The sequence below is a fragment of the Pelecanus crispus genome, chromosome 5, assembly GCF_030463565.1.
Source record: "Pelecanus crispus isolate bPelCri1 chromosome 5, bPelCri1.pri, whole genome shotgun sequence".
Classification (NCBI taxonomy): Eukaryota; Metazoa; Chordata; class Aves; order Pelecaniformes; family Pelecanidae; genus Pelecanus; species Pelecanus crispus.
Window position 1 is genome coordinate 9,181,333 of NC_134647.1, and position 26,314 is coordinate 9,207,646.

The following is a 26,314-nucleotide window of genomic DNA, read 5'->3' on the forward strand; positions in this document are numbered from 1 at the left end:
TTCTGTGTGGTTTTGGTTAATCCCTGCAATGATCTGTCTGTCCTTCGATCTTTTCATGAAAACTGCAGAAAGAACAAACAGGCAAATGCATATACCTATGTAAAAGCTACTGTGTATGGTTGTCAAGTTACTCATCTTGAGGAATGCCAGGCTGTCAAGCCCCATGAGAAGTACAGGGTCAGCAGGTTAGCAAAGAGAGAAAAAAACTTTATCAAGAAAGTGGGCATTAAGCAAGGAAATTATCGGGCTGCTAGCTAATAAGCCTTACATTCCAAGAGGCTAAAAACCTTTTCCTATGTAACTTTTTTGCATGTCTGCTTTATCCATGTATTTACCAGCTGGGGTATCTTGCATTTTTATATGGCCCATGATCTGGATATTTAGAATAGAAACAGAGATAAGATTACTTGTCTTGTATATCATCGACAAACTGGTGGTGAATCCTCTATAGTGCAATAGAGTTGGCTTCCAAGTAACAATCACATCAGTGTGGTCTTCACCCTGAGCCAGTCGTGACTGACCACCTCCAGTCCCAAAAACATCTTAACACGATACATGTGTTACTGCTAATTAGTCTGCCTAAGAGTCAGAAGGTCAGTGTGGGTGTAGCTGGCATGGGAATGTGTCTAAATGGCTTCAGGACTACAACTGACTTACATTCTCCCAGTTTTATGCATAATGTTGGGCATACCTGGCTATATGCAAGTATCCTCAGGTCTGGTCCCCTCTCCACAAGTATGTGCTTCTTATCAAATGGGTGTCCTTCTGCATCAGTTGAAAACTGCAACATGGATGGGAAGATGGGGAAATTAGTATCACTCTTTGAAAAATAGAATTAAAAACTCTTGAGCCACTGATAAGCAATTGGGGTTAGGATAGTAGGTAGCATTTTTACCTGTAGATGCCGTTGACTAAGCAGTATCAGGCTTAACTTCCCCATACCCATTTTGTGGGTTTTCTTGTACTGAGCTGCTGCTCCTGAAAGGTTTAAGGCTTCAGGCCTTCCATGATTAGAAGCTGTCCAGAGCTGTCAGCATTCCTCTTTACTCCTAGAAGAAAATCCTTAGTGTTGTTTCCTGAAGAGAAATGGGATAGGAATCAGCTGGGAATTAAGGGCTCTCCAGTACAGTAATGTAAATGCCAGGACAAGGGACATGAATTTAGGATTTACTGGTAGAGAAAGCATGAGTATTGTCTACTGGCCATCCTAATTGCCTCTAGAATTGCTTGCAGCAAGCGATTTGTTGCGTGATAATTTTATATGTTACAAATATACTGTATTAAATACACTTGAGAAGTTTTAAAATTGGTGGATGAAATTATCTGAAAATGTTGGTAGATTTGAAAACGATGTTACAGTGAAAAAAATGGTAAAATCTGGACTGTGTCTGCCAGACTAACTCGGGAGACTTATGAGGACAAGAATGTGTTATTCCCCCCATGTTGGACTGACGATTACTTAGTTGAAGGAGGAGTGGTTAGTTAAACTGGTAATGCAGACTCTTCTCCAGTTGAACTATCCATTTATACTGCCTGATGAATATTAAATGTTTGACTCCTAATACCATCTTTGTCATTATTTTGATATATATGCATCATCTGAATGACTGCAATACCCTTATTCGTACAGGACAGAGCTCTGAGAGTGTGTACTTACTCTGCAAGCAGCAGTGACACTGAGCCGGAGCCAGAGTATGAAACAAGTTATTTTAGGACTGCAGAGGAGACTTTAGTGGAGTTAACAAAGAACAACAAACAAGGTAATTGAAAATTTGTCCATAAAAATGTATATCCCTCATCTCCACTCTGACTCAGCAGCAGATAGTGTCCTTCATTGAACTTTCTGTCTCGTTTTCACTTTCTAACCCCAGATCTTACTTCAGTCTAATTTTCCATTAGCTTTTTATTACTTTTTGCTTTTTATTCTGTGTGTGTATTTTTTCCCCTCTCTTCCACAGTTTTTGCTGGCAGGGGCTTAACTTGTAGGTTTTTGTGCATAAATCCCTGCAGTGTAAGTAAAAAGAAGTCTTCTGTTACATTATTGCAGCATTTTAAAGGTGACTATAAAGATAGCTTCCCTTTTTTTCTTTTTAATTATATTAGCCAGTTGAAATAACCCAATGATCAAGGCCATAGTTTTCCAACGTCTATATCAAAGTGATGTTGGTTATGGTGCCACATGAAATCTCTTTTCTTGTCCTCCGTGTATATGTTGCCATTTTTAAGTATCAAACCTTTTTGCGAGAATTGATGGCAATTTGGAATTCACTGAATTCCAGTAGATAAAAACACATTAAGTGAAGTTCTTGAGATAATAGTTTTCTGTATGTTTAATAACCCAAGAAATTGCTGTCTTGTCTTGACCACCAGCTCGCTGTGCTGCAAGGCACCTTTCAGGGCAGATGTGTGCCCTCTGGGAGGGGGAGGAGGGCATGGCTCATATCCTTGCCTACGCAGCCGATGGCTTCCCTGCAGGAGATAAATTCTGTCAAGTGCACAGGCCAGTGCAAGGTCTCGGCACCATGGAAGCCCTGAGAGCTTAAGCAGTACTTCAGTGATTCATAGGATTTGTGCTGACCCTCTGCACAGCAGTGAGCTTGACCTAGCAGAGATTAGCACCTACAGTAGATACCGCAGTGATGAATGCATTAAAAATGCTGTGGATGGCTAGATACTGTCGACAGACATACTGTGCTCTTTAGTATCTGCTGGGAGTTGGACTTAAACATTTGGCATTTTCAGAGGTAATCCATTTTTTGTGATTCCACCACAGAGAGATCAGAGGAGGAAGCTAGGACTGTTTATTTACATTACTCCTGTAACTTTGTATTTTTCATCTGTCTGAAATGTTGCAAGTTGTTTAACTCAGCCCATAGACACATCTTTTTACAGATTTTGCTTTTTACAAATCGTGTTCTAATACAAGAAAGATGCGTTTCATTAGAGGCAGATAAGCATTTTTTTCTGTGTTGATCACAATTTGCAAAAAAAGAATTTTATCGTGTATAAGCAGTTGCATTAAATGGCAGCAGATTCCAAGTTCCATGATACCTAAGCATGACTTGAAGTCCCCATTTTACATAGCAAATCATTAATTTTGTGTATATACCTAACTTTTGGGCTAGTAACAGAACTAAAATTCATAATTGTGACTGAGACAAACAGAAAAGAAAATTATAAGGCATTATTGCAAAGGTATTTCTGCTATGGTCATTCCTTATGGTCAGGGTTTCTGTTCTGTGCTCTATAAATGCAGTTCTTGCATCGTACTAATAGCAATACTTTATCCCATTCTGTGTTCAAAGATCTTGGCTTCTCTATGCACACAAGTGATACAACCTCAAAACATCCACATGAGGCTGAGGCAGGGGCTGCAGCAAACCAATTCCTAGAGAATATTTTTATATGTGTAGATAATTGTATTTATTAGATGAGTCCCCAAAACATTAATGAACTTTCACTGGTTGCACAATTATAATGTTGGAGTGATTTTCATTTTCCATTTAGGAGCAGGGAACAGAAAGACAGAGAGACTGAGTGGCCAATGCAAAGACTATTAAAAGTCAGTAAGACCTTCATTGATTTAGTGGGCTTTGGATGAGACCCCCAGTACATTGCCCAATGTTACGGAGAAGGTCAGTAGAATAGCAGGGAATAAGCCAAATATTCCAGATTCTTCCATTTCAGCCATGAAAATGTTTTGATTCCAGTTTCCTAAAGGTTTTATCCTGATGCAGTTCTGTTGGAGGCACTGGAGGCAGAGGCTCTTCTAATGCTATAGGTTGTGAGGTAGAGTTGAAGTTTGTGTAACAAGAAGTGTGAGGAAAGAAGCTAATGGTCGTGTAAGCCTCTATCTCCTGTGCATTTTCATGAAGCTGCAGAAAATTTATTTGGTTTGGTTTTGATCTTCTGAATGAGTTTTCAGCCTCAGACTTTGGAAACAGGTTTTATTTCTAATGTTCCTGTATTACAGTAGGTTCTATAAGAAATGAGTAGGACCTGTTTCTTATCTTACTAGTGTATTTTTATACTGTTGTATTCATTAGCTAAAAATGTAGTGAAAAGGAAAGAATTATTAAATATAGTCAAACTGAAAGACATGCTAGAGGAACTTGGTACATCTGCCATGTAAGGCAATTAAGAGAGAAGAACAAAAACTTACAGCAAAGAAATAAGTAGAACGATCCCCCCAAATTAACTATCTCGTCTATAATTAAAAAAGAAAGGAAATTATTTCTGGCTGTCTCATACCATCTCCTTCACCTTGAATATCAAGTATGAACAGTCCCCTGTATATGCATTCATTGGAGAGTTAGGAGCTAGTATTTTAATGCTTTTATTACATTGAATTCCAGATACTTAAAACATCTGAAATACATTTACAAATTGTACAATTACATTACAATGTATATAGACTGCATTTCATCAATTAAATATGCCATAATGATATTATTTTTAACATCTCTTACAGCTGAGCTGGAAAAACAAAATCAGAGAAAGTCATTTCTGGGGAACCCGATGTCAATCTTGGATTTATACCAGCACAGTCTCTATGGCCATTTTGGAGAGGATGGACCTGAACAGTTAACACATTACAGTTTAATTGAGCAGCTGAGTGGAGCTTCCAGTAAAGACAGCAAGGGCAAGGACAGCCCAAGTGTGAGTTACTGTGATTTTTATATTACTTCTCATTTTCTTCACGATTATATTTATCTGCCTCTTGTTTTTTTCCTCAGTATGCTGACTGATTAAAAAAACAGGCTGAGCTGAAAAAAACGGCATGACCTGCAGAAGAGTAAAGATCTAAATAATTTTAGAACAGAATGTTACATTCTGATGCTTACCTGTCATAGAATCAGACTTCCAAAATTGACAAGTAGAGACAGGCTAGCACTAGCAGTCTACCATTAGAGAGGAGCTGAAATTTAAGGCTAACAAGAAAACACAGAATTTATCTTTTTAAGGCTGCTCCTTCACATATGGTTAGATAGTATGTACAGCACAGCATGTAGTAAATTACTTAAACATCTAAAGTAGTATTCCTGAAAATTCAAATGAAACTGTGCTATGGAAGTCAGCTATCTTCTGGTCTCTTTTGAAATAACTCTTGGTGTTAGCTCTGGAACTCCTGATTTGAGGTTTTTAAACATTATTTTGATGAAGATCAGTCCTGATCTGATGGGTGGATCTTGACGCTAAACTGAAACAAATTTGTTTTCTCCCCTTACTTCATGTGAATTCACTTGCTATTTCTGTCTCTAAAAACGTTGAACCTGACATCATGCAGTCTCAACAACTCTGAAATGCAACTTCTCAACCTACTCCTTTCCTCCTCTTTTTTTCATGCCTTCTCCTCTCATCCTCACTCTTCTTTCTCACTTTTTTTCTCCTTTGCTCTAACAAGCCTATTTTTTTGAAAATAGAGCCACCCAGCCACGATCCACTGTAATAATTTTGCCTCCATGTTCAGCCTCTTTCCCCACCTCTTCTTCTTTTTACATACAAGCTCTTTCATTTCTGTGTGTAGCACTCTGCATTTTGGGTATGTTACAATATAAACAAAGGTGGTAGCAGAAAATAATGAATGAGCTGCTGTTTTGCAGCATACTGGAGTAGTTTATAAGTGAGGAAGAATTTTTATCTCTTCCCAGACCCCAGTTTTCAGCTTCAGAAAATCACTGTGTAACTTCAGAGGTGATTAACTCTAACCAAAGTTAGTCTTACAGCTTTCAGAAATCTGGTCCAAATGTGCAGAAGGAATGTGTGGAACAAACTGGCAATGCCCCTGTTTATTCCAACTCTGCTGGCATGAAAGCCCCGCCTAACTGAATATTAAATTGATTCACAAACTTCAAAAGAAAAACCCTGAAATATATCTGCCTCATTTCCCAATCAACCAAATTTCACTACTACCCAGACTATGATTCAATTTGAATATATTTGGGTCGTATTGGAAAGAACAATTTTCAAGAATCTGGCTTCATAGTTGGGAAGAAGAAAAGGAAGAAAAAATAAGGTAGCAGAAGAGTATTAAAAAGGATAGATGAAGGAAAATAAGTTGAGCATCCACTTAATTCCTCATCTTGAACATCTAGAAATTCATATCTTAATTATGCAGACAAGATGAATTATATATGTATGTATGTATATATTAAAAAAATACAAAAATCAGTTCTGCCTTCTGAAGGCCAAGGTCTTTTGCTATTAACAGAGCAATTAGATTTGGTTCCACTGTAGAAAAGTGACTCAGTTGCATCTACTTTTAATTCATTGTTCTCATGCATTTCTTGTATATGACATAACTGCAATGTGCCCAATCAGCATCAAAACTTAAACAAAACTCATTGAAATAGCCTTAGGATCCTTGTAAAAATCCATCATTAAACTAGAAGGCAACAGGTATAACTCAGCACTAGCATTTTTCATGCATTATGTTGGGGGGCTTTTGCGATTACTTTTTGAGGATCTGAAATAGCTCTCAAAACAGCGTTGCCTCTCGGTGAAAAGTGAAAGCTCAATAAAGCACTAGAGATTTGCCTATTAGTATTAAACTTTTCAGAATGACAAATGAGAAGCAGTAAGCATGAAAAGCAGGTTGCCCTGATCTCCTTGTTTGAACCAGCACGGCAAATTTTTCTCAGCTCTGATCTGTCCCACCCAAGAAGGTCCACAGTCTGTTTAAATTAGAACTGTGTGATCTGGAACATTACCCACAAAAAAGGGGGGACACCAGAAACCGAGGCACTTATGGCCAACAACTCTGAAAAAAAAACAGGTAAGTTTTGAGGGAGGAAAAAATGCAGCTTTCATGCAGAATATTTGGCATTTTGAGAAAGGAAATGCTACGTGCTTTGAATTTCATTCCCAAATGGTGTGTGTGAAGACTTTAAAAAAAAAAACCCCACCAAGTGTCATGATGGACAGAATGAGTTTACGCTGCTTCTCGAAAGAGCAGTATGCTGTATCAGTCCCTCAGCCCAATTAAATTGGACTATACAGCACCAGTGCGATAGTGGCTTCAGACTGGGTGCTCTAATGAGGCATTCTGGCAGAAAGCTCTGTTAACCCAGACTTATTGTCATCTGAATCGTCTCCTTCTCACCGAATATATTCACCAGTGTTACCCCCAAAGTATGTACACAACAAGTTTTATCAGCAAAAAAGTATTGCACAGAAGGAGTTTCAGAAGGGAAACAACAAAGGGGCAATTACTATGAGAAAGGGACACTGAATGGACAATTTGAGGAATCAAAAAAGGCTTTTACACATTGAAAGGAGAAATATTTATTGTTCCAGTTTCTTATCTGTCAAGTCTTAAACAGCATCCTGGTTAAATTCTCTTGGCACTAAGACCCGTTTGATGTTACATTTATTTTGACCTGGGAAACATGTTCTGCAATAATGTCATCCTTTTGTACACTGCAGAATTTTGGACAAGAAAAACAAATCACAATTCCAAAGAAAGGAATAAAATGCATTGAATCATGGACATAAAACTTTCACTTAAATTGACATCCATGGTATATTCTTGTCATGCAGGATTTCAAAAACTAGAAACAGTAATTTTTGTATGTATCAATGGAATTAATTTTAATTAAACAATAACTTCTCTGATTTAATAAAACACATGCAGCACCTGATCCAAAGTCCACTGCAGTCACCCCATGGGAAAACCCCCAAGGGAAACTTCAGCGAGGCCTGTGTTAAACAGCTCTTTCTCTTCCTTATAGCAGTAACTGGCAGTGCCTTGAGCAGTTTGCTGACATCGTGATTGTGACCATATTTTTGCAATGAAAAGATTATTTCACATTTCAATTAATTTACTGTTTAGACTTTAAAAACTCAGTGATTTATTTTTTCTTACAAGAATTCAGAAAATTAGATAAATTTCCCTCACCGAGGCCCATTGTTTATTAGCTTCTTTCATGATCAAATGAGAACCAACACAGCATTTTTAATTGTCGTCTTTGTTCCCTTGGAGAAGTAACTGAGTTGGTCAAAGATTTTATTACTTAATCATCCCTATGATCCCAAAGCATCATGAAAAATGTGTTTTCTTCTCTGTCCTTAACCAACCACCACATACTTTTTTCCTGTAATACAGCCCTTCTTACTTTCTTTTGTCCCTATGTATTACTCAATTTGAGTCACCATCAAGGCTTGCTTGTATTTCAAGGCACAACTTGATGAGCACTTTAAAGAAAAGATCCTTTATGGAAGGGGTTGGTACCCATCACAAGTTTCTAAATTGTCTTGTTTTCCCGCAGTTGTGATGACATACCTGAGAAATCTGACATTTCTGGCACAGTGTTGTGGTTTAGCCCCAGTCAGCAACTGAGCCCCACGCAGCTGCTCGCACACATCAGTGTGTTATCAGCATTATTCCCATCCTAAATCCAAAACACAGCACTATGCCAGCTACTAGAAAGAAAATTAACTCTATGCTAGCCGAAACCAGGACACACAGTTACAATGTTAACTACATCAGCAATTTAACTAGGGGGCTCATTTAACGGAAGAGGCTTGTATGTGCACTGTGAAGTTACGGTCTTATTCAACACAGCAGAGTTTGTATGTCCTGTACCAGATGATCCATGAAGGAGGTCAAATGCTCAAATCACCATGTCTGGCAATTCAAGTAGGTATTAGAGCTTGCTGGCAAATACAGGAAAAGGAAAAATTAGAGAAATTGCTGCTGTTTTGGCTGCACTTACAAATGGGACTGACATGGCGGCATTCCCAGATAAACTCAAGGTTTTTTACAGCTGAGTAGGCTGATTGGGAGTTAATGCTATATGATTGAGTCATTGTGCTCACAAGCCTTCTAATGCATCATATTAACGGAGGGGAATATCCACAAAAGGTCTAGAAACAAGAATAAGAAAGTTTGGTAATTGCACAACACTTGGCATCCTTAAGGATCCCAGAGCATTAAGCTGTTTCTATAGAGGATGTTCCAGCATTCCTGAATTACAGCAATAGTTAAAGCAGCCTAGACACCTCTGCAGGCTACACTAAACAAGAGTAAGGGGAAAACAAAGAAAGGCATGAGCTGCTTCTGCTTGCGTCTCATCTCCTACAGAGATCAGTAAGTCTCGAGCTAGGGTATGAATTGGCAGCACACTGGGCACTTTGCAGTGTTCACTTATTTAGGCAGCTCTTGGAGAACGTGCCAGCCAAGTTTGTGTGCCTGATTTGGGTTCTCTGAGTCACTTTCTGAAGGTGTCTTATTCTCTCTGAAAGAGAGAAGCTCTTAGGCTCTTAAATGGAGCCCCTCTTCAAAGAGAGTCTCTGTAGTTACATGTCTGAAGTAGTTCCAGGGAGACCATGTGCGCTCTGCTTTCACAGAGAACTAATTTTTTTCATGTTAGCAGATATGCTTAGGGAGGGATTCTGCTTACCACATGTGAAAAAGCCTAAGATAATGATTTGGGTCCAATTAGCAGTTAGGAAGAGCTGCATCCTGAGAGTTTGAAGTGGGAAGGAGGTATTGCTCTGTGGAACTACTTGCTTCCTTGACTTGACCAGAGAACGGGAGCCTACGCAACTAGCTTATACCAAGTACCAAACTTTCAACCCAAAGTTAGCAAGATGAACGTTGCCCCAAGCTTTCCTCTGTGGGGAGCTAGTAAAAAGCAGCTATTGTAGCTACCATTTGTATTTTAGAGGGTGAAACTGCATCTCAGTGCACCCTCAGGTGAACACTAAATAATTACCTTTCTTATACTTTCATAATAACAAGAGTTGCTGCAGCTGGTGCAGCACTGGGTGATATTTGGCTAGTTGCTTGGTCTTGGGACCTCAGTTTCACTGTCTGTAAATTGGGGACAGCAATACCTCTGTCACGTTACAACCAGAAAGAAAACAGAAAATGCTCTAGATGACCTAGGTCTTAGCTTGTTTTGTACACTGTGTGTGTTACTGCAGATACAGAATTTGAAGCAACTCTTACAAATTATTATAGTAGAAAGTAATGGAAGATAGAAGGGGCCCCTTGGCAATAAGAGAAAGTATCTAGATGGGCTGGATCAAATCCAGGAATTAGTTGATTATGGATTTCTGTGTACTGATTGTATAATTCCGTTTACTGTGTATCAAGCACAGAAACCTCACCTCCTCTTTGCTATTTTCCTTGCCAGGCTTAAGAGAGAGGAAGATGATGAGGTGAGGAGGGAATCAGTTACATTTCCTTTCCTAGCCCTGAAAAACCTAAGATGTTAAGGAAGATACTGCCATTGCAGAGTTTGTAGATGGGAAATAAGTCTGCAGACTCATTCACCCATCTGTTGTGCTTTAAGATCAATGCTTTTCTTTCATATAAGGAATTAGTATATCAAATCTTTGCATATGTTTAGGGAGGTGGTCTGTTAATGTAAACATGAGGTGATGCCAGCCTAGAACCAGACATTTTAATTCAGTCAGAATCAGATATCCTTTCATCCTCCCTGTCACAAAACCTGAAAATAACATTGACTGTATTTATGCTTTTGTATTAGGTCTTCAAAATTCACATCACGTTAGCACAGGGTGTATATAGAAGATCCAGCAGCAGTTTTATAAAGGGCAGTGTTACAGGGAAAGTAAACTACCCAGCAGACTCGTATGTCCATCTAGGACTCAGCACCTCAGTTTTGAAAGCAGAGTGAACTGCCTCACCCAAAGAAAGGGAGCATGCTCTGAGCACCATGCTCAAATTGGCTAGGACCCAAGCCAGTCTCACGATGGTGTAAAGCCACGCAGACGTACCCGCTCTTGTCGGAGTGCAGTCCAGTCACGGCAGCCCTGAAGTGGCCCCGTTGGAGCCAGGCTGCCCCCGAGCTCGCTTGCCTTGTGCGTGCTTGCTCGGAGCTGCCCTGGACCTCTGCCTCCAGAGCTGGTGCTGCCGGGCAAGGTCGCGTCTGTCTGCCACCACCGTGGGGAGGTCACAGAGTGCTCGCACGAGGCCTTACTGGGCACGACTGCACTACTGAAGTAGCCACTCTGCACCACAGCCCACCCCGTTCCCTAAGCGTGGTATGTATGGGGGTCTTTAAGCTACACACGTTTCCATTTGACAAAACTGTCCCAATAGAATTTACCCACTGACAGGCTCGGGGCTGCGAGACTTCCTATTTAATCAAAGTTTTTTGATTCTCAGATGAATGATGCAATACTTGTTCCGTCAAAGCAAAGACTGTCTGAGTAATTACCCAAGTTGATGTAAGATCTATTGTCAGGGGAATTTTATAGGAGTATTTGACAACATAAGTGACAAAAACCACAGGAGCATGATCTGATAAGAAAACAGATTTTACCATACCACCCATGGGAGTAGTACAGAACTAAAAATATTTTTTCTAGCCTCAAGTCTGATTCAAGTCATGTGGGGAAATGTGAAATTAGAATTAGGCTAGGATGTGCCCAGACATCAACAAATCCCCTGTCTCTGCATGTTTTTTTTCCCCTCCACAGGGCAAGTTCACATTCTGAGATCTGCTACGGAGTCTTATATTCCTAATCAGGTCTTATTGTTTCTACTATCTTGCCATCAAAGTTGCCTCCAAAAAGTAAAGTGAAGAGACAGCAAAACAAGCGATTTGAAGACTGTTAGGCAGTCTCCTGGGACCAAAGTCTCACTTGACGTGTATCACTTAAAAGAAATGTTGTGTAGTGTGGAAGAACATTCTTACAGTTAGCCTGAGGAACTAGCTTGGCAACAATAAAAAGCTGCAGTTATACAGAGACTCATTTCTCTCCCTGTGCCTTCTAGGTGAAACAACTGAGGCTTCTTACACTGCTGGGGGTTTTAGTAAAAAATCATGCAATGGAGAGTGGCTCAGCAAGGAGGATGATAACATTCTCCATAACTTTTTTAAGTTTTTAAAAGGCTTTGGCAAGGCAAAATGACATTTGGAAGGCAGAGTCCGCCAGAGAAAATAACTTTTTTAATGCTATGCAAGGGATATCTTTAGGAAAAACATACCCTAAAAAAACTGGAAGCTGTTATCTGCTGATACAGTTCTACTTCTAGCACTAATGGACTCAGTAGTTTTAGTACTGTGCCACCAAATCCCATTCTGACTAGCCTCCAGCTGGTGTAAAAGTTCTATTTTATGTTTGGTTAGTGTATTTATGGGGACGGGTAGGTGGCGACATTTTAACTCAAGTATCTTTTAGCACAGCGTTTTAAAGGAGTATTTGGATATTGGTGAGGGACAGAAAGTCTTTGGCATAGTATATAGCAGGCTGTGTGGCATTTAAAACACATGGTGTGCAAGGCTAGGGGGAGAATAGTTTGGATGTGAGTCTGAGAGAAGATGCGGAGGAAGTGAAAAGCTGTAGCTACAGGAGGAAAGTTAAGGACTTGAAGCATCACTGGCATGTAGGTGCAGTTCTAGTGCCTATGGCACAGTGTCATGTAACGCTAAATCCCCAAATAACTCACAGCACCGAGCGAGGTGTGCCTATGTGGTTTGCCAAGTGCCAGATGCAGATGTGTGGGCTTGTCTGGTTTAAGGCAACACACTGAGCTGTCCTGTGGCCACAGCTGGAGTGTTGTGCTCACTGAATATAACCCCTTTGGCACTGTAAGGAGGGAAGAACTTTGCCCTTTTCTGAGTGGAAAAACTTGATCACTGGAGCAGAAACCCCATATCCCCACCATCTCAGCAAGTCATTTCAAGTTACAGAGAACCTTGTCTTTTCAGCATGTAGGAGCTGCGTAACCACATTGCACACTGACCCAGATGTCGCAAAAAGTCCTGCAGCTCATTTGCTGGAGTCCCCAGAGAAACGGTCCAAAACTGCTCATGTACGAATGCTGAGAGCGATGCAGAGCTGTACGGAGCTAATTTACAGCGAGCCTGCTTGGGCACAGTGTTAACGCAGCTCCTTATGGCCTGGTTACTCCAGGCTATTTCTCAGCAGGGCCGGGTAGCTGAAATAAGCGGAGTGTCGGTAAGATCCCACTGCATTTGGTCCCAGCCCACCCCGCTTGCTCACCGCTGCCTTCGCATCGCACTGCACCGTGCCTTGCAGATACACCCCGAGCGCTACAATGTCTATTTGCCTATATAACTGAAGATTACATAAGGATTTAATAGACACTGTGGCTCTTAGGTGTAAGTAGGCAGATCCTTTAGTCTAATAAGAACCAAAAGTACATATTGAATAAAAGTATCATTTGCTAGTGATTTCCCTGAGTGGAAAATGTTCTGAGCTGTTTTTCAAAGGTTTGACAGATGGAGCTGCTGTGATTTGCAGCATGGCCCCAAAGTGCACTAATGTTTCTGCCATTTGTAACCAGACGCTCTTCAGTCCTCCATCTTTGGAAATAAAGCTTTAGGTTTCATTTCTCTCTGTGTTGAATTGGAATATTATAATAATACTGTAGGCCAAAATGGAATTCAGGGCACATTAACGGCAAAAAAAATGATAAATATTAGGAAGCTTGTGAGATAGTGTAATTGTTGTAATGGTAGAAATTATATTAGTAATAAAGAAAAAGCTAAAAAATAAATTGGATACAATAAACATTGCATTGACTCAATCAAGATAAGAGCAGTAGGGCAGAGAGGTATTCAGTGAGCTGTTTGTTTTCTGAAGCTGGAAAATATTTTGACTCCAAGAGGAGCATCTGATTAGCAGAGTTAAATGAGATGAATAATGCTCTAATATCTTTGTGAATTGTTTTTCCAGATGAAACTTGCCTTCCCCATCTATAACAGTGATATGTTTTGCACTAAGCACTCAAACATCATGCAGGGAAGGGTAGAAAATGACTGATATTTTAGTATGAGAGTTCTGTTCTGAGCAGAATACATGAGGAATAAGTTACACAACTGATGGTAGCAGGAACTGTGGCAGTATGCTGAAAATTTGTTAGTAAACTATTTTTTTAAGAGGATACTTTTTCTTTTCATATGTACACAGACAATAATAACCTAATCAACATATTCTTTGAAAAGAAGGCAAATTTTATGTCAAATATCTGCAAAAATCGTACTGAAATAAATTGCGGGTGTTTATAGTTTGTTCCACAAGCTGTTTTCATCTCCCAAAAGTGATTCACCTTTTATTTAAATGGCAAGTTACACTGGATTTTGTGCAATATGACACACAGATTGTCTAAATCCTTAAGAAAAATATTGGTTAAATATTTTTGTGAACTGAAACATTCTAATTTATAGCAAGTCCCAAAGTGAAATTTTTTATTCCTTACTGTATTTTTAGTCCCTGGTATATGAGTTCCAGGCCTTGTGCAGCATCCATATTCTTTTCATGGAACGTAATATTTGTATTTGGTAGGAGAAACAAACATGGGATTTAGCAGGCTTATTTGCAATAAAGTGACACAGGGAAGTTTGGGAAGTTTTTAAGATATAGCTATGTAATTTAAATGTTTAATTATCTTTCACAAAGGCTAAGAAGAATGATATAAGTTTTCATAGCACATTGCAGAATCCTCCCAGCCTGACCTGCCCATCAATCCATCAATGACTGAGACACATCCTGATGGCTCCACTCCCATTAGTGCCGCCTTCTCTGGATTACTCAATTCTTTGCCTGATGATTAATAGAGGTCACTAAAACTTTTACATATTATAAAAAAATGTAGCCTTAAGAACTTCCCTTAACCACTCTAGTGTTATTCTCAGCTAATAAAACCACAAGTGATTATTTGAAGAATTATCTGAGTAATTGCCAGTCAAACATTTAAAAGTTATTTTTCTGACGTCCTATTACATATGCACATATCCTATGGGTTACTGAATGCTCTGTAAAGCATACTCTAAAACAAGACCTCAGATTGCTTGCAAGCTGGAATTGCTATTCAATTTCTATTCAGCGTTAGAATAGAATAGAATAGAATAGAATAGAATACAATACAATACAATACAATACAATACAATACAATACTTTCAGTTGGAAGGGACCTACAATGATCATCTAGGCCTGACCCATTCAGGCTGACCAAGTTAAAGCATGCTATTAAGGGCACTGTCCAAATGCCTCTTAAACACTGACAGGCTTGGGGTATCAAACACCTCTCCAGAAAGCCTGTTTGAGTGTTTGACCACCCTTTTGGTAAAGAAATGCTTCCTAATGTCCAGTCTAAACCTCCTCTTTGAACCATTCCCCACACGTCCTGTCACTGGATACCAGGGAGAAGAGATCAGCACCTCCCTTCCACTTCCCCCCCTCAGGAAGCTGTGGAGAGCAATGAGGTTGCCCCTCAGCCTCCTTTTCTCCAAACTAGACAAACTTGGGGTCCTCAGCTGCTCCTCACAGGACATTCCTTCCAGGCCTTTCACCGGCTTTGTTGCCCTCCTCTGGACGCATTCAAGGACCTGAGCATCCTTCTTAAATTGTGGGGCCCAGAACTGCCCACAGTACTCCAGGTGAGGCACACCAGTGCTGATTACAGCGGGATGATCGCCTCTTTGGACCGGCTGGCTATGCTGTGTTTGATGCACCCCGGGATGCGGTTTGCCCCCTTGGCTGCCAGGGCACACTGCTGACACACACTGAGCCTGCTGTCGACCAGCACCCCCACATCCCTTTCCGCAGGGCTACTCTCCAGCCACTCCTCTCCCAATTTATACTTGTGCCTGCCATTACTCCGTCCTAGGTGCCAAATCCGGCATTTGGACTTGTTGAATTTCATCCCATTAATCATAGCCCAATGCTCCAATCTATCTAGGTCCCTCTGCAAGGCTTCTCATCCCTCAAAAGACTCAACAGCACCTCCCAGTTTGGTGTCATCAGCAAACCTGCTAATGGTGCATTCAACTCCTGCATTCAGATCATTGATAAATATGCTGAACAGGACTGGCCCTAGAATTTAACCCTGAGGAACACAGTTGGTGACCGGTCACCAGCCAGACGTAGCCCCATTCACTGCAACCCTTTGAGCTGTGCCCTTCAGCCAGTTCTTCACCCAGCCACACTGTGAACCTGCTCATCCCACAGTTGGATGAATTGTCCAGAAGGATGCTGTGAGGGACAGTATCAAAAGCCTTACCAAAATCCAGAAAAACTACATTCACTGCCTTCCCTTCATCCACGAGGCCGGTAACCTTATCATAGAAGGATATCACATTAGTTAAACAGGACTTTCCCTTTGTAAACCCATGGTGACTGTGCCTGAGGATTGCATTATTGGATGGCTTTGGGTGGATAAAGAGTAAAGCAGAAGTGGGTGGGAATGAAAAAATTAAGTATGAATATATTATGTTGCTGAGCATTATAAAATTAAAATGTTAATCATGCAGTAATAGTCTACGATATTTCTTACTACAGGAGTGTCTAAACTTCACCAAGACATTGTATCCACAGAGAAGTTACCAGATTGGGAAACTTGTTGGTAACGCATGTACTGAGATGCAGAACAGATTTGAAATATAAGAGCTTTTCAGACAATGCCTGAAACCAAGGAATAGAAGTAGCTAAGCAGCCAGCACACACTTCCTCATCGCTGCTGAAAGAACTGCAGAGTCTTGCTTGTAGCCCCTAATCAGTAAAAATATAGGCCAGTTTTTTCAAGCTTCATTTCCTAATGGCTATGCCTAAATTCATATTTAGACACTTCAGGTGCCCAGTTTTCAAAGGTGCTAGAAATTTGCAGCAATTTCTGATGTCACTGACATTCACATATGCAGAACCTGTGAAAAACATGGTGTTCATATAGGTGCTTGAAAATTGGTTTTGATAGTCGCCCTCTGTCTGGCAGAATTTTGATTTGTAGCCTCCTACTTCTGTAGGTTGGATCTGTGGGCAATGTCATGGAACCTCAGCAGGTGTTTTCCCCTGAGTTAAAAGGAAGGCCAAATACTGTGTATTTAATCTGGTCCTACAATGTTACAGTTAAGATCATATCATAATGAAACACTTTGTACTTTTAAACCCATTTCTTTATTGCATTTTCCATACCATTGGAGTATGAGCAACTGGAAAATGCTAAAACTATCATCTATATAATTTTACAAAATATTTTATTATTACCATTATTGGAACATCATCCTTTCTTTTCATGTTTCTGAGAACACTGTAACAAGCCAGGGTACCAGAGAGTTCAACATTTATAATACAGCGTTTCTATAAATAAAATCCATTGTAAAAACAACAACAAAAAAAAATCTGTATTATGACATCATTAGTAGCACAGTGATGAAAACAGAGGCAGCAGAGCAAGCCAAAGAACAGCAGTCACCATGTAAAAGAGCTGCGTGATGTGGAGAGCTGTAGCCTTTCTGGTTAACTGCTAAAGACTGAATAGTCTTTGGAGGTTCTGTTTGCTCATGGTAGTTTCATCACTTGTAGTGGTGATACTAGAAGATGAAGTGTCTTGCTGTGTAGGAAATTTTGGTATGAAGACATATATCTTCTTGTCTTGTTCTACAGGACAAATACTATTGGGCTTTTTCCTCACATTACATAAAAAGTACTTGGTTGCTCAATTAGCATGTTTTCTAAGTGGAAAGGGAGCAATGTGGATGGCACCCACAAGTGTCACATGCACTGCATTTAGCTCAGCAGTGTCCTTCTGTCACTGTGAAAGTGTTTGGGAACCCACACGTTGTCCATCACAGCCAGAAACTTCAATACCAAGTAGGGAATGCTCTGGACTTGGGATTTCAGTTATCTCCTGCCATTCCTGTGGGAGATAGAGCTTCTTTTGCCTCCATATCCTGTTCCTCCAGAAGGTTGTAAGGCATGGAGTCTGGATGTCAAAGGATAGAAGACTCCAGATTTATGAGTGCGTTATTACGTACATATTTACTCAGGGACAGAAGCTGCTCAGTGTCCACAGACGGTAGGACACAGGGCATGAACAGAAACATCTCCATAGGCTCCATAGGCTCTGGATAGCAGAAAACCCCTGAGCTTTTACGCAGGGCAGTCCAATAGAAATAAAATCACAGACACCTCCAATTGATATATCAGACTCTGGCTTGCTGTTGCTGGTGGCATTAGCAAATGCTAACCTGTGCTAAGCCAATTTTGTGAGACAGTTGGGAGTTTAACAAACCTATTTCGGATTGTATTTTGGAAGAATCTCAAGCATGGGGGAAACTGGTCATGTTCCGTTCATTGCAGCAGATGGTATCCCATTTGGTGTTTGTTAGCTTTGTTTGCAGCTCAATATTTTGTTTCTAGGGGAACTCAGTAAGTTAAATAATTTATCTCCCTAATGCATCAAGAGTCTGATCCAAAGTCTACTGAAGTCAGTGCAAAACATTTGATTAACTACCACATACACTGGATAAAATGCCAGGTCCTGTATGTTGAAGAGCATTTCAGATGCTCTCTAGTGAGGAGAACAATACAGGCCTCTGTCTTTCCACAAAGAATTTTCTGCCTGCAAATTAAAAGAGAATTATTCAAATAGTGACAAAAAACTTAGCAGTTAGGAGTGCAGGAGTGTGGAGATCAGGGTGATGTTCTGGCTGACTGTCCAAATTGCTAAACCTCTCTTGCTACTAAATTCCCCATTTTTAAATAAAGAATATAAATAATACCTTCCAGCTGCATTTAGAATTTAATCCAGTACTGTTAGCAGGCTGCTTTGAGGGCTTTGAAGGCCCCATAGCAGTGCTAAGCAAATAATCATTATCACTTAATATTCTCATTAAGCGTTCTTACTCAAGATGGGATCTTGCACTACAAGGGCTAACCCCAAACACATTGCCCCTCTGCTGAGGAGTTTTCAGAATGTCAGAAGCAAATTCACACCCTGATCCTGCAAAGAGTTTTGCATGAGCAGAACTGTACTGCCTTCAGCAGGCCTGCTGTCCATACAGGGCTCCTTACAACGTCTGTGCACAGAGGAAATTTTTGTTCGATTCTTACAAGTATTTGAATCCTGAATAATCTCAAATATTGAAGAAATCAACACTTCAAAGATTTTTTTTTTGTATTCCAGTAAATATCAAATGCCTGTTCATTTTCAGCAGCACTTTTCAAACTATTCATTCACTAACAGGGCCTGGGAACTGCTTTATTCTGTATCTTTATCCAAGTTTCCTGCTTGTGTCATCTGTGGTCATTCAAAAAATGAGTGCATGTTAGCTCTACAGTGTGTCTGCATGAATTCCAGTTGTATTTTAGTCCTCCTAGTGGCCTATTATATTAACAGTATTATAATCTGTATTTTAGGCATAGGAATATGTTCTATATTACCAGTATCTCTCAACAGTTTTCAGCATTAATACTGCAGTAACACTTCTGTATGGCTAAGGTCAATAAATCTTCTAAAGCATTTCTCCAACAAATCCATTCATGTGGCTGGCTATCACTTCACGTACACATTTCTTTATTTATACACAAATTGTAGCAAAATCAATACAAAAAAATACTACATTATTCTGTCACTGCAGGAAGCCCGCTGTGGGAACAGGAGCCTGTCCTGGTTCCTCACATCGAGTTTCTTCTTCATTCCCAGCAAAGGTTTTCTCACAGCCAAATGGGGGGGGTCAGACCCCACAGAACTGGGGTTCCCAATGTGTATTTTCACTGTGCTCCCTTTCTCTGAAAAAGCCTCCAAAGCCTTGTCAAAATAACACCTCACGTTCTAAGAGGGGACTTTTATAGCCCAGGTGGACGCAGCACAAATATTTACCAGCCTTTTAGATCCTGTTAGCTACTTAACCTGAACCTTGCTGGTATCCAGGGAGGTCAAAGGTGGGAAGGCAAAGTTGTGTCCAGCACACTTGTCCTTGACTCCCTTCTGTTTCAAGGCCGGTCCCCTCACAGAGAGTTTGCAACCACTAATGCCTCCTACCAGACTCAAGTGAGAGACGTTTTGTATGCCTGGCTGAACCACAAAGTAGAACAGAGGTTCTCATGACCAGAAACAGATGTACTGGTAGCTAAAAGATGAAGCAAACAAATCTACACCCATAAATGAACTGAAAGTCCCCTTGGATCACAGCTGAATGATATGTGTATTAATCAAAATGTATATCGCTGCTTTAATTTTGTGAGGAGGCAAGTTGAACACTTCATAAATCTGGCTGTAGGAACTTCCATCTGCATCTCCAGCAGTGGTCATCTTGGTACCCAGCATTACTCTGCTTAATTCACAATGTTTCTTTTTGATCATCCTTCAGAGCTGGGCAAAGGAATATCATCTACAATCTGTATTTATGACATGAATCGTCTATTCCCCGAATGTAGCCCTGTCTCTCTCATTTCGTTTTGGATTAATCCATGTGGTTACCAAGTCACAGCCCAGGACTGTATCCTTGAGTTGTCTGGTAAACTTGAGATTAGTTACAATCTGTATTTTTTCCATCAACGTATATTTTAGTCCACTTGCTAAATTATTAAATCTAATCTTAGCCTGTTTCTGTTCTTGGTGTTGTCACCACGAGCACAGGCATAGTGCTTTCTCCTGGTAATCGTGGCGGACACCCCAAATGACACGGATTCTTTCAGGTACCAGGCATACTGCAGTATTTGAACATACACCAGGTACTCCATAATCCATAAATCAAATGAGAAGGCCTGTTCCTTGACCCCGGTCTCTCATGAGACAAGTGAGAGGGCTGAGCGAGGAAGCGCAATTGTTATAGTTAACACAAGTCTTGTTTCTGATGGATGCAGGCAGGATGGCTTATGTATTTTGTATACGCAAAGTAGGCATTTTAAGAATGTGAATGGCTGGCCCCAGCGGTGGTAGTGGTCAAAGAAAACTGCAGCAATTGTAGAGGTGAGACCAGGGAAGGAAACAAAGATGACGAGACCTACCTCTGGTGCTTTTTTGATACCGGGAGCATGTCTGTGGGATATGGACAGCACAGGAATCGCAGCAGTGGAGTAACAAGTCAAAGGTGAAGCAGAATATCTTTGTAACATAACTGATGGGTAACATTGAAATGAGACCTTGCAAGTAGGCACAGCCAAGAACTCTGCTTGGCTGGTCTCTGAGGTGCCTTACTTGCCTCAGATCATATCACCGGGCTTCCCAGTTCCACCATTTTGGCACATTTCTTCCTCCTTCCTTGTATAAATGGTGGGGGAGTAGTTCGTGCTCTCCTCATGGGTTATGCCACATCCTACCACGTGCCGTGGTCTTTGCTCCTTCACTGTCTCCGTTTGTTCCCATGTTCAGCAGATGTTTCTATGGTTCTGGTTCAGCTTTTAGCAGGAGGCGCCCAGGGTGCAGCTGTAACGCCTTCTTACAGAGGACTTCTGTTCTGCGAGAATAAACATAGGCTTGGGTCACAGAATGATTTCCTGAGCCAGCCCCACACCACACTGGGCACGTTCCCGTGGCTACGTGCATGAGAAGGTTGCTCACACTCCTTTCCTCTTCAGCACCTTGAGCAGGGAGGCCTCGCGGGCAGACACCTGCAGCTCCCCATGCTCCCCGTGCAGGGAGCTCCTGCCAACGGGCCTGAGTTAACAGACATGTCCTCAAGCACATCTGAAACTCAGCCATTAATTTCTCAGCTTTTAAATTACATTTTTTACTTGATTATCTTCCAACAGTTTTTTTTTTAATTCTTGATTAATTTTGGGTTGGCTATTTAATACATTGTTTGGTTAACTAATTCATGTAGCTGTTTATAATTATTGCCTTACTATAAAATCATCTTAATAGAAGGTTGGTTGTTTTTTTTTTTGTTTTCTTTCCAGTAGAATAACAAGTTATTTTATTATTCAAACAAGGCTTACTTCCTGCTGTTTTCAATAAGATTTTTAATAAATATGTAAATTTAAAAATTAATTTACTGCATATGTTTGGCAGCATGATTCTTGAACTGACAAAAGTTTGATGGATTGTAAAATTATCCTCCATAAAAATCATCAGTCATAGTAAACAGAATTTATCAATCTCTGGTAATTTTACAGCTTTTTCTTCATCTTATCTTCTGTTAGGAACTCACTTAAAATTGATTATAATATAGTATGTTTCTAGAACCGTAATTCATTCATAGATTAATTAGATTTTAGGTTAATATCCCATCATGGTATAGGACATGAGCCAACAGTGTTTTCCAGTTGTTACAGAACCGCAGTAGAGAAACTTTGATTACTGTTCCCATGTGGTTTAACCGGCAAGACTAATCACTAATCAAACTCAAACGACATAAAATGGAACATCCTTCATAGCATTTATTTTCTAGCTGACTTATACTATGGGCTCTTTATTGATACAACGTGGTGTACTGAAATGAACTAAAAATTGCAAGAGAGGTTTTATCCTTCTACTTTAATTTGATTCTGCAGCCTATATCTGAAACTCTTGCTCAGATATTTGTGCATTTTGTGCCTCTGTCCCTCAAAATATTTTGCCCTACAGCAAAGAGAAATTGTTTGCTTAAATTTAGAAAGTACCCGTAAATAACTGTACTGTTATGTAGGATATGATGGCAGATGAATTTAAACATAGGTTTCCATTCTGCAATTCATGCTTTGCTTGAATCAGTACTGAAAATTGTGCAGATCATAATGTCAGCTGAAGAGGTGGCAAGTGCAGTCATGTAACCAGCATCATTATTTGCATCTATCCTGTCCCAGTTTTCTCTGATTACAAAGGAACTTTTGTAGTCTCATTGCACGGGGTCAGAAAACGGCACGCACATAGTTGAGGCTGCAGCGGGTTTACTGGGGAGGCAACCCGGGCTACGGCCTCTTCCTCTGCTGCCTCCAGGAGCACTTACCAGGGCGGCGTGAGGCGTGACTGCCCAGCCGCATCCCCTAACCCTCACTTAGGGAAGGTGGCATCCACATCCTCATAGAGGAGGCCACACATTGTCTGGGTTTCATTAGTGCCTTCCAGAGGCCAGGTGTCACAGGCGGGGAAAGAAAGGGCAATGGGGTTTGGTTAGATTCATTAGAGGTAGAAAAACTCTGATATGGAGAGAGCTGATTAAAATCTGGGGTGGAAAGGAAAATGACAGCTTCAGGCTCCTAAAATAAACTATTTTGCTGGGGTGGGGTTTAAGCATGCTAATTCAGATTTTTTTTAAGAACAAAGAAAATCCTGCTTCCAAATGTGAAAATTATTACCTCTGTATTTCTGCTTGGTGAGAGCTTGGAAGAAGTATCATTCTGATGTGTGTGCACCATGTACACGAACATGGAGGCTCCCTCCACAGTGGCTGAATGTGCGGTCACGCAGAGGTGGACTGATGGGTCTGGAAAGATTGTTTGTCTCGTCCCAACTGTCCTCCTCAAAGGATAAAAATGAGAAAACTATTTGCTGTGGAGCCGACTCCTTTGTTTAAATGGCCTCCATGAATCATCTTGAAAACTTGTAAGAAGGAACATTTCCTTTCTTTCCTCTGCAGGTCTTCCAGCAGAGATTCATACTCTTTGAACTCCCCTGCAGGTAGCACAGCCCTCTTAGTGCATACAACTAGCCAATTTTCATAGCTGGGAGAATTATTTCTACACGGTTTCTTCATACTGCTGATTTGCTCCTGCTCTATCTGCTGCTTCTGTCTTTTTGCTGTTAGGTCAGCTGATATACCTTGGATAGTCACAGGCTAACCTGAAGTGAATCTAGTCCAGTACTCAAAAGAGAGGATTACTAGTGTGGAAAATCGTTGCCCGCTACCAATTACCATTTGCAGTACAGTTCTGAAGTGCAATTCCGTTCCCATCAGTATGCTGGGTGACTGACATACAGACATTACAGGCCAGGAACTCAGACATCACTGGAGAGTGAGATGATAAGTGTCTTTGTAATTACCAAAATAAATAGTCTTGTTCAAAAAAGCCAAAGGTGGAAGATGAGGACAGGTAAGAACACAGCTAATACTTAGGAACAGTAGTCTGAGAATAGTTCAGCCATACAGAAAAATGACGCCGATTACTGAAAATGTCAGTGAGATTATATGTTGTATGAGTACGATCCTGCATTTACTGAGTTTGAGAGGAATTTTTTGCTACAGTCTAATGTGGGATAGAATCTGTCTCTTTAAGAACCACATTTTGTATTAGATTTAAAAATGTTTCTTGAACTATACTTTTTTCCCCTTCTTGATTCAGTTCTGAGTAAGTGTCCCAATTTAGGGGGGGAAAAAAAAAATCCTCCCAACCTCTGATCTAGGATAAAATCATGGTGTTTTTTTTATAAAGCCCCTTCTTTATTGAAACAATCAGCCATACTTTCATCAAGGTCAGGACAACTACTTTCATTCAGTAGGACAAACCTCTGTGTACGTAAATGCTGTGCGGTGAAATACAGTCTGATGAAGACTGAAAGAGTGACGTTACTTAGGACCGCGTAGTTCCAGTACCATTCAGCAGGTTATCACTGGCGACATAACCCTCAACATAATTCTGTCAAGGAATTGAATTGACCATTGAACTTCAAATGGTTAAGTTGAGTTCAATAACTTTGTCAGCAATCTTATCGTTCAGTATGAATTTTTTTTTCACTGTGATTTTTTTCCCATCACTAGAAAATCAGCACAATTTTGTTATCTAACTCCCTCTACAAGTAGAGCTAAAAGGACCTCTGAAAAGTCAAGTGTATCCTATGCATGTCCTGTTCATTTTCAGTCTATCAGGTTCTAAAAGCTGAGTATCAGCTTCCTTTCTCACCATGGATATTTCTTCCCTAATGCCTTGTGATGAGCCTCTGATTGCAGTAAGGATTGCTTTTAGTGGGTAGATTCCCTCTGTGAGAAGCAAAATTGGTGATTCCGCCAATGTGAACAGAGTGAGGCCCTGCTTTACCTTCTGGAGAAGGTACTGGTGTTTAATTGCTTTTCATTTTAATAAATCCCCTCACACACTTGACTGAGCACCTGCATTGTGACCATTTTCCAAGGTAGTGCCACCTAGAATTGCATTTTCTTATTCTGTTTTAAATAAACTTTGTCAATGCACAGTTGATGCAGCCAGTGGCCGTTCTGAGGCACTATGAGAAAACAACCACATTTGTGGCATTCAGATCATAACTGAGCAGAAGGTAAAAAGCTAGATTTACATGATCTGGAAACTGGGACCTGAAAATCCTGGTTTATTAAATTATGCAAAAGTTCAAAGAGGGTTGGTATATACCTAATCGGGTCAAACAGTCTTGTCATATCAACACAATAATCATATACTTTGTAAATTACAAGGATGATATTCTTGGCATTAGAATGCTGAATGTACCTAGTCATATCATCATTTTATGAAAATTATGCTTTTGCAAGCATAAGGCTCAATTCACTAAACTATCTTTTATCTCCTAAACCACACAAGAATTCAAGCTATAGACAGCATAAGTCTCAACTCCTCAGTCACCTATTCATTAAGCGATAGCTGTTTTGTCCAGATCTGCAGTTATGAATCATACACAGTTCACGGTAATCAGCTTTATTTCCTCTAATGTAATTTACTTACAATTCAAGATCATGAGAAATGCTGTCCTTGTGATACTAAAACACATTTGTAGATTGTTATACTCTTAAATACAGTGGGTAAGCTTTGGTTCTGTTGTCATTGTTATATTACCCATAATGCCCTAAGTGGATGATATGTACCTATGTATATATGGCTTTCCTATAAACTGCTGAACAGACTAATGAACTTAAAAATACTTCATAGCAATGCATTTTTTTCCCAAGAAAAGAAACTGGCACTTAGTGTTTATCTTGAAAATCTGATGGTGTGTCTTTGAGAATGTCAGTCTGCTACAGCAAAAAAATCCTGGGATTTCTGCTCAAGTAGGAAAAAAAAAAAGTGACTCATTATTTAAAAAATTATTTTACTGTCAGTCCAGAAAATAGATGAAAGCTTCTGACAATATACAAGGGAGAACAAGGCTTAACTTATTATTTAAGGTTATGCTTTAAAGAGAAAGAAGTTCAAACATCACATTTTTAGCTCAGCTGTAATACAGCAGAGGTCATGCAGTTCCAGCTTTCACCTTTGTAGTTTCTTGGATGTGTCTGTACAACTATTTTCACTGCGGAGTGTTACCTGTCCACCTGGTGTTAAATGAGATCTGGAAATTGTTCGCTTTCCACAGAGTCTACCGTTGCATTCTGTCCTGGCTAGCTGATAGAAAGCTACTACCTGGTAGTTCAAAACCAACCCTGTTCACGTTACACCTTTCTACTGCCAACTGGTCATGTGAGACCACTGAATTCAGTGGGAAGTTACTTCTGATTACACCAGTATATCTCTGATCAGAATACTGCTCTGTATCTCAAGACACCTATTTTACAAGAAGCTGTGAACATATTAAAAATGTCTTACTAACAGGTTTTATATGGGCAACATATGTAATGCTGCAACTGCATAGCCCGCTTAGACCCACTGTGTCATAAATACAAAGCAATTATAGGACTAGAGGATATCTAAATTGGTAAAACTGAACTGAAAG

General features: G+C 40.2%; 1 protein-coding gene across 1 annotated transcript in view; it reads left to right on the plus strand.

Annotated features, from left to right (window-relative positions):
- Positions 1-26,314, plus strand: part of NCKAP5 (NCK associated protein 5) — a 385,499-nt gene that overhangs the window by 353,711 nt on the left and 5,474 nt on the right. Inside the window, exons 17-18 of the mRNA XM_075710363.1 lie at positions 1,631-1,760; positions 4,472-4,659. Coding sequence (XP_075566478.1) covers positions 1,631-1,760; positions 4,472-4,659 — 318 coding nt within the window. The remainder of the gene's footprint in view (positions 1-1,630; positions 1,761-4,471; positions 4,660-26,314) is intronic.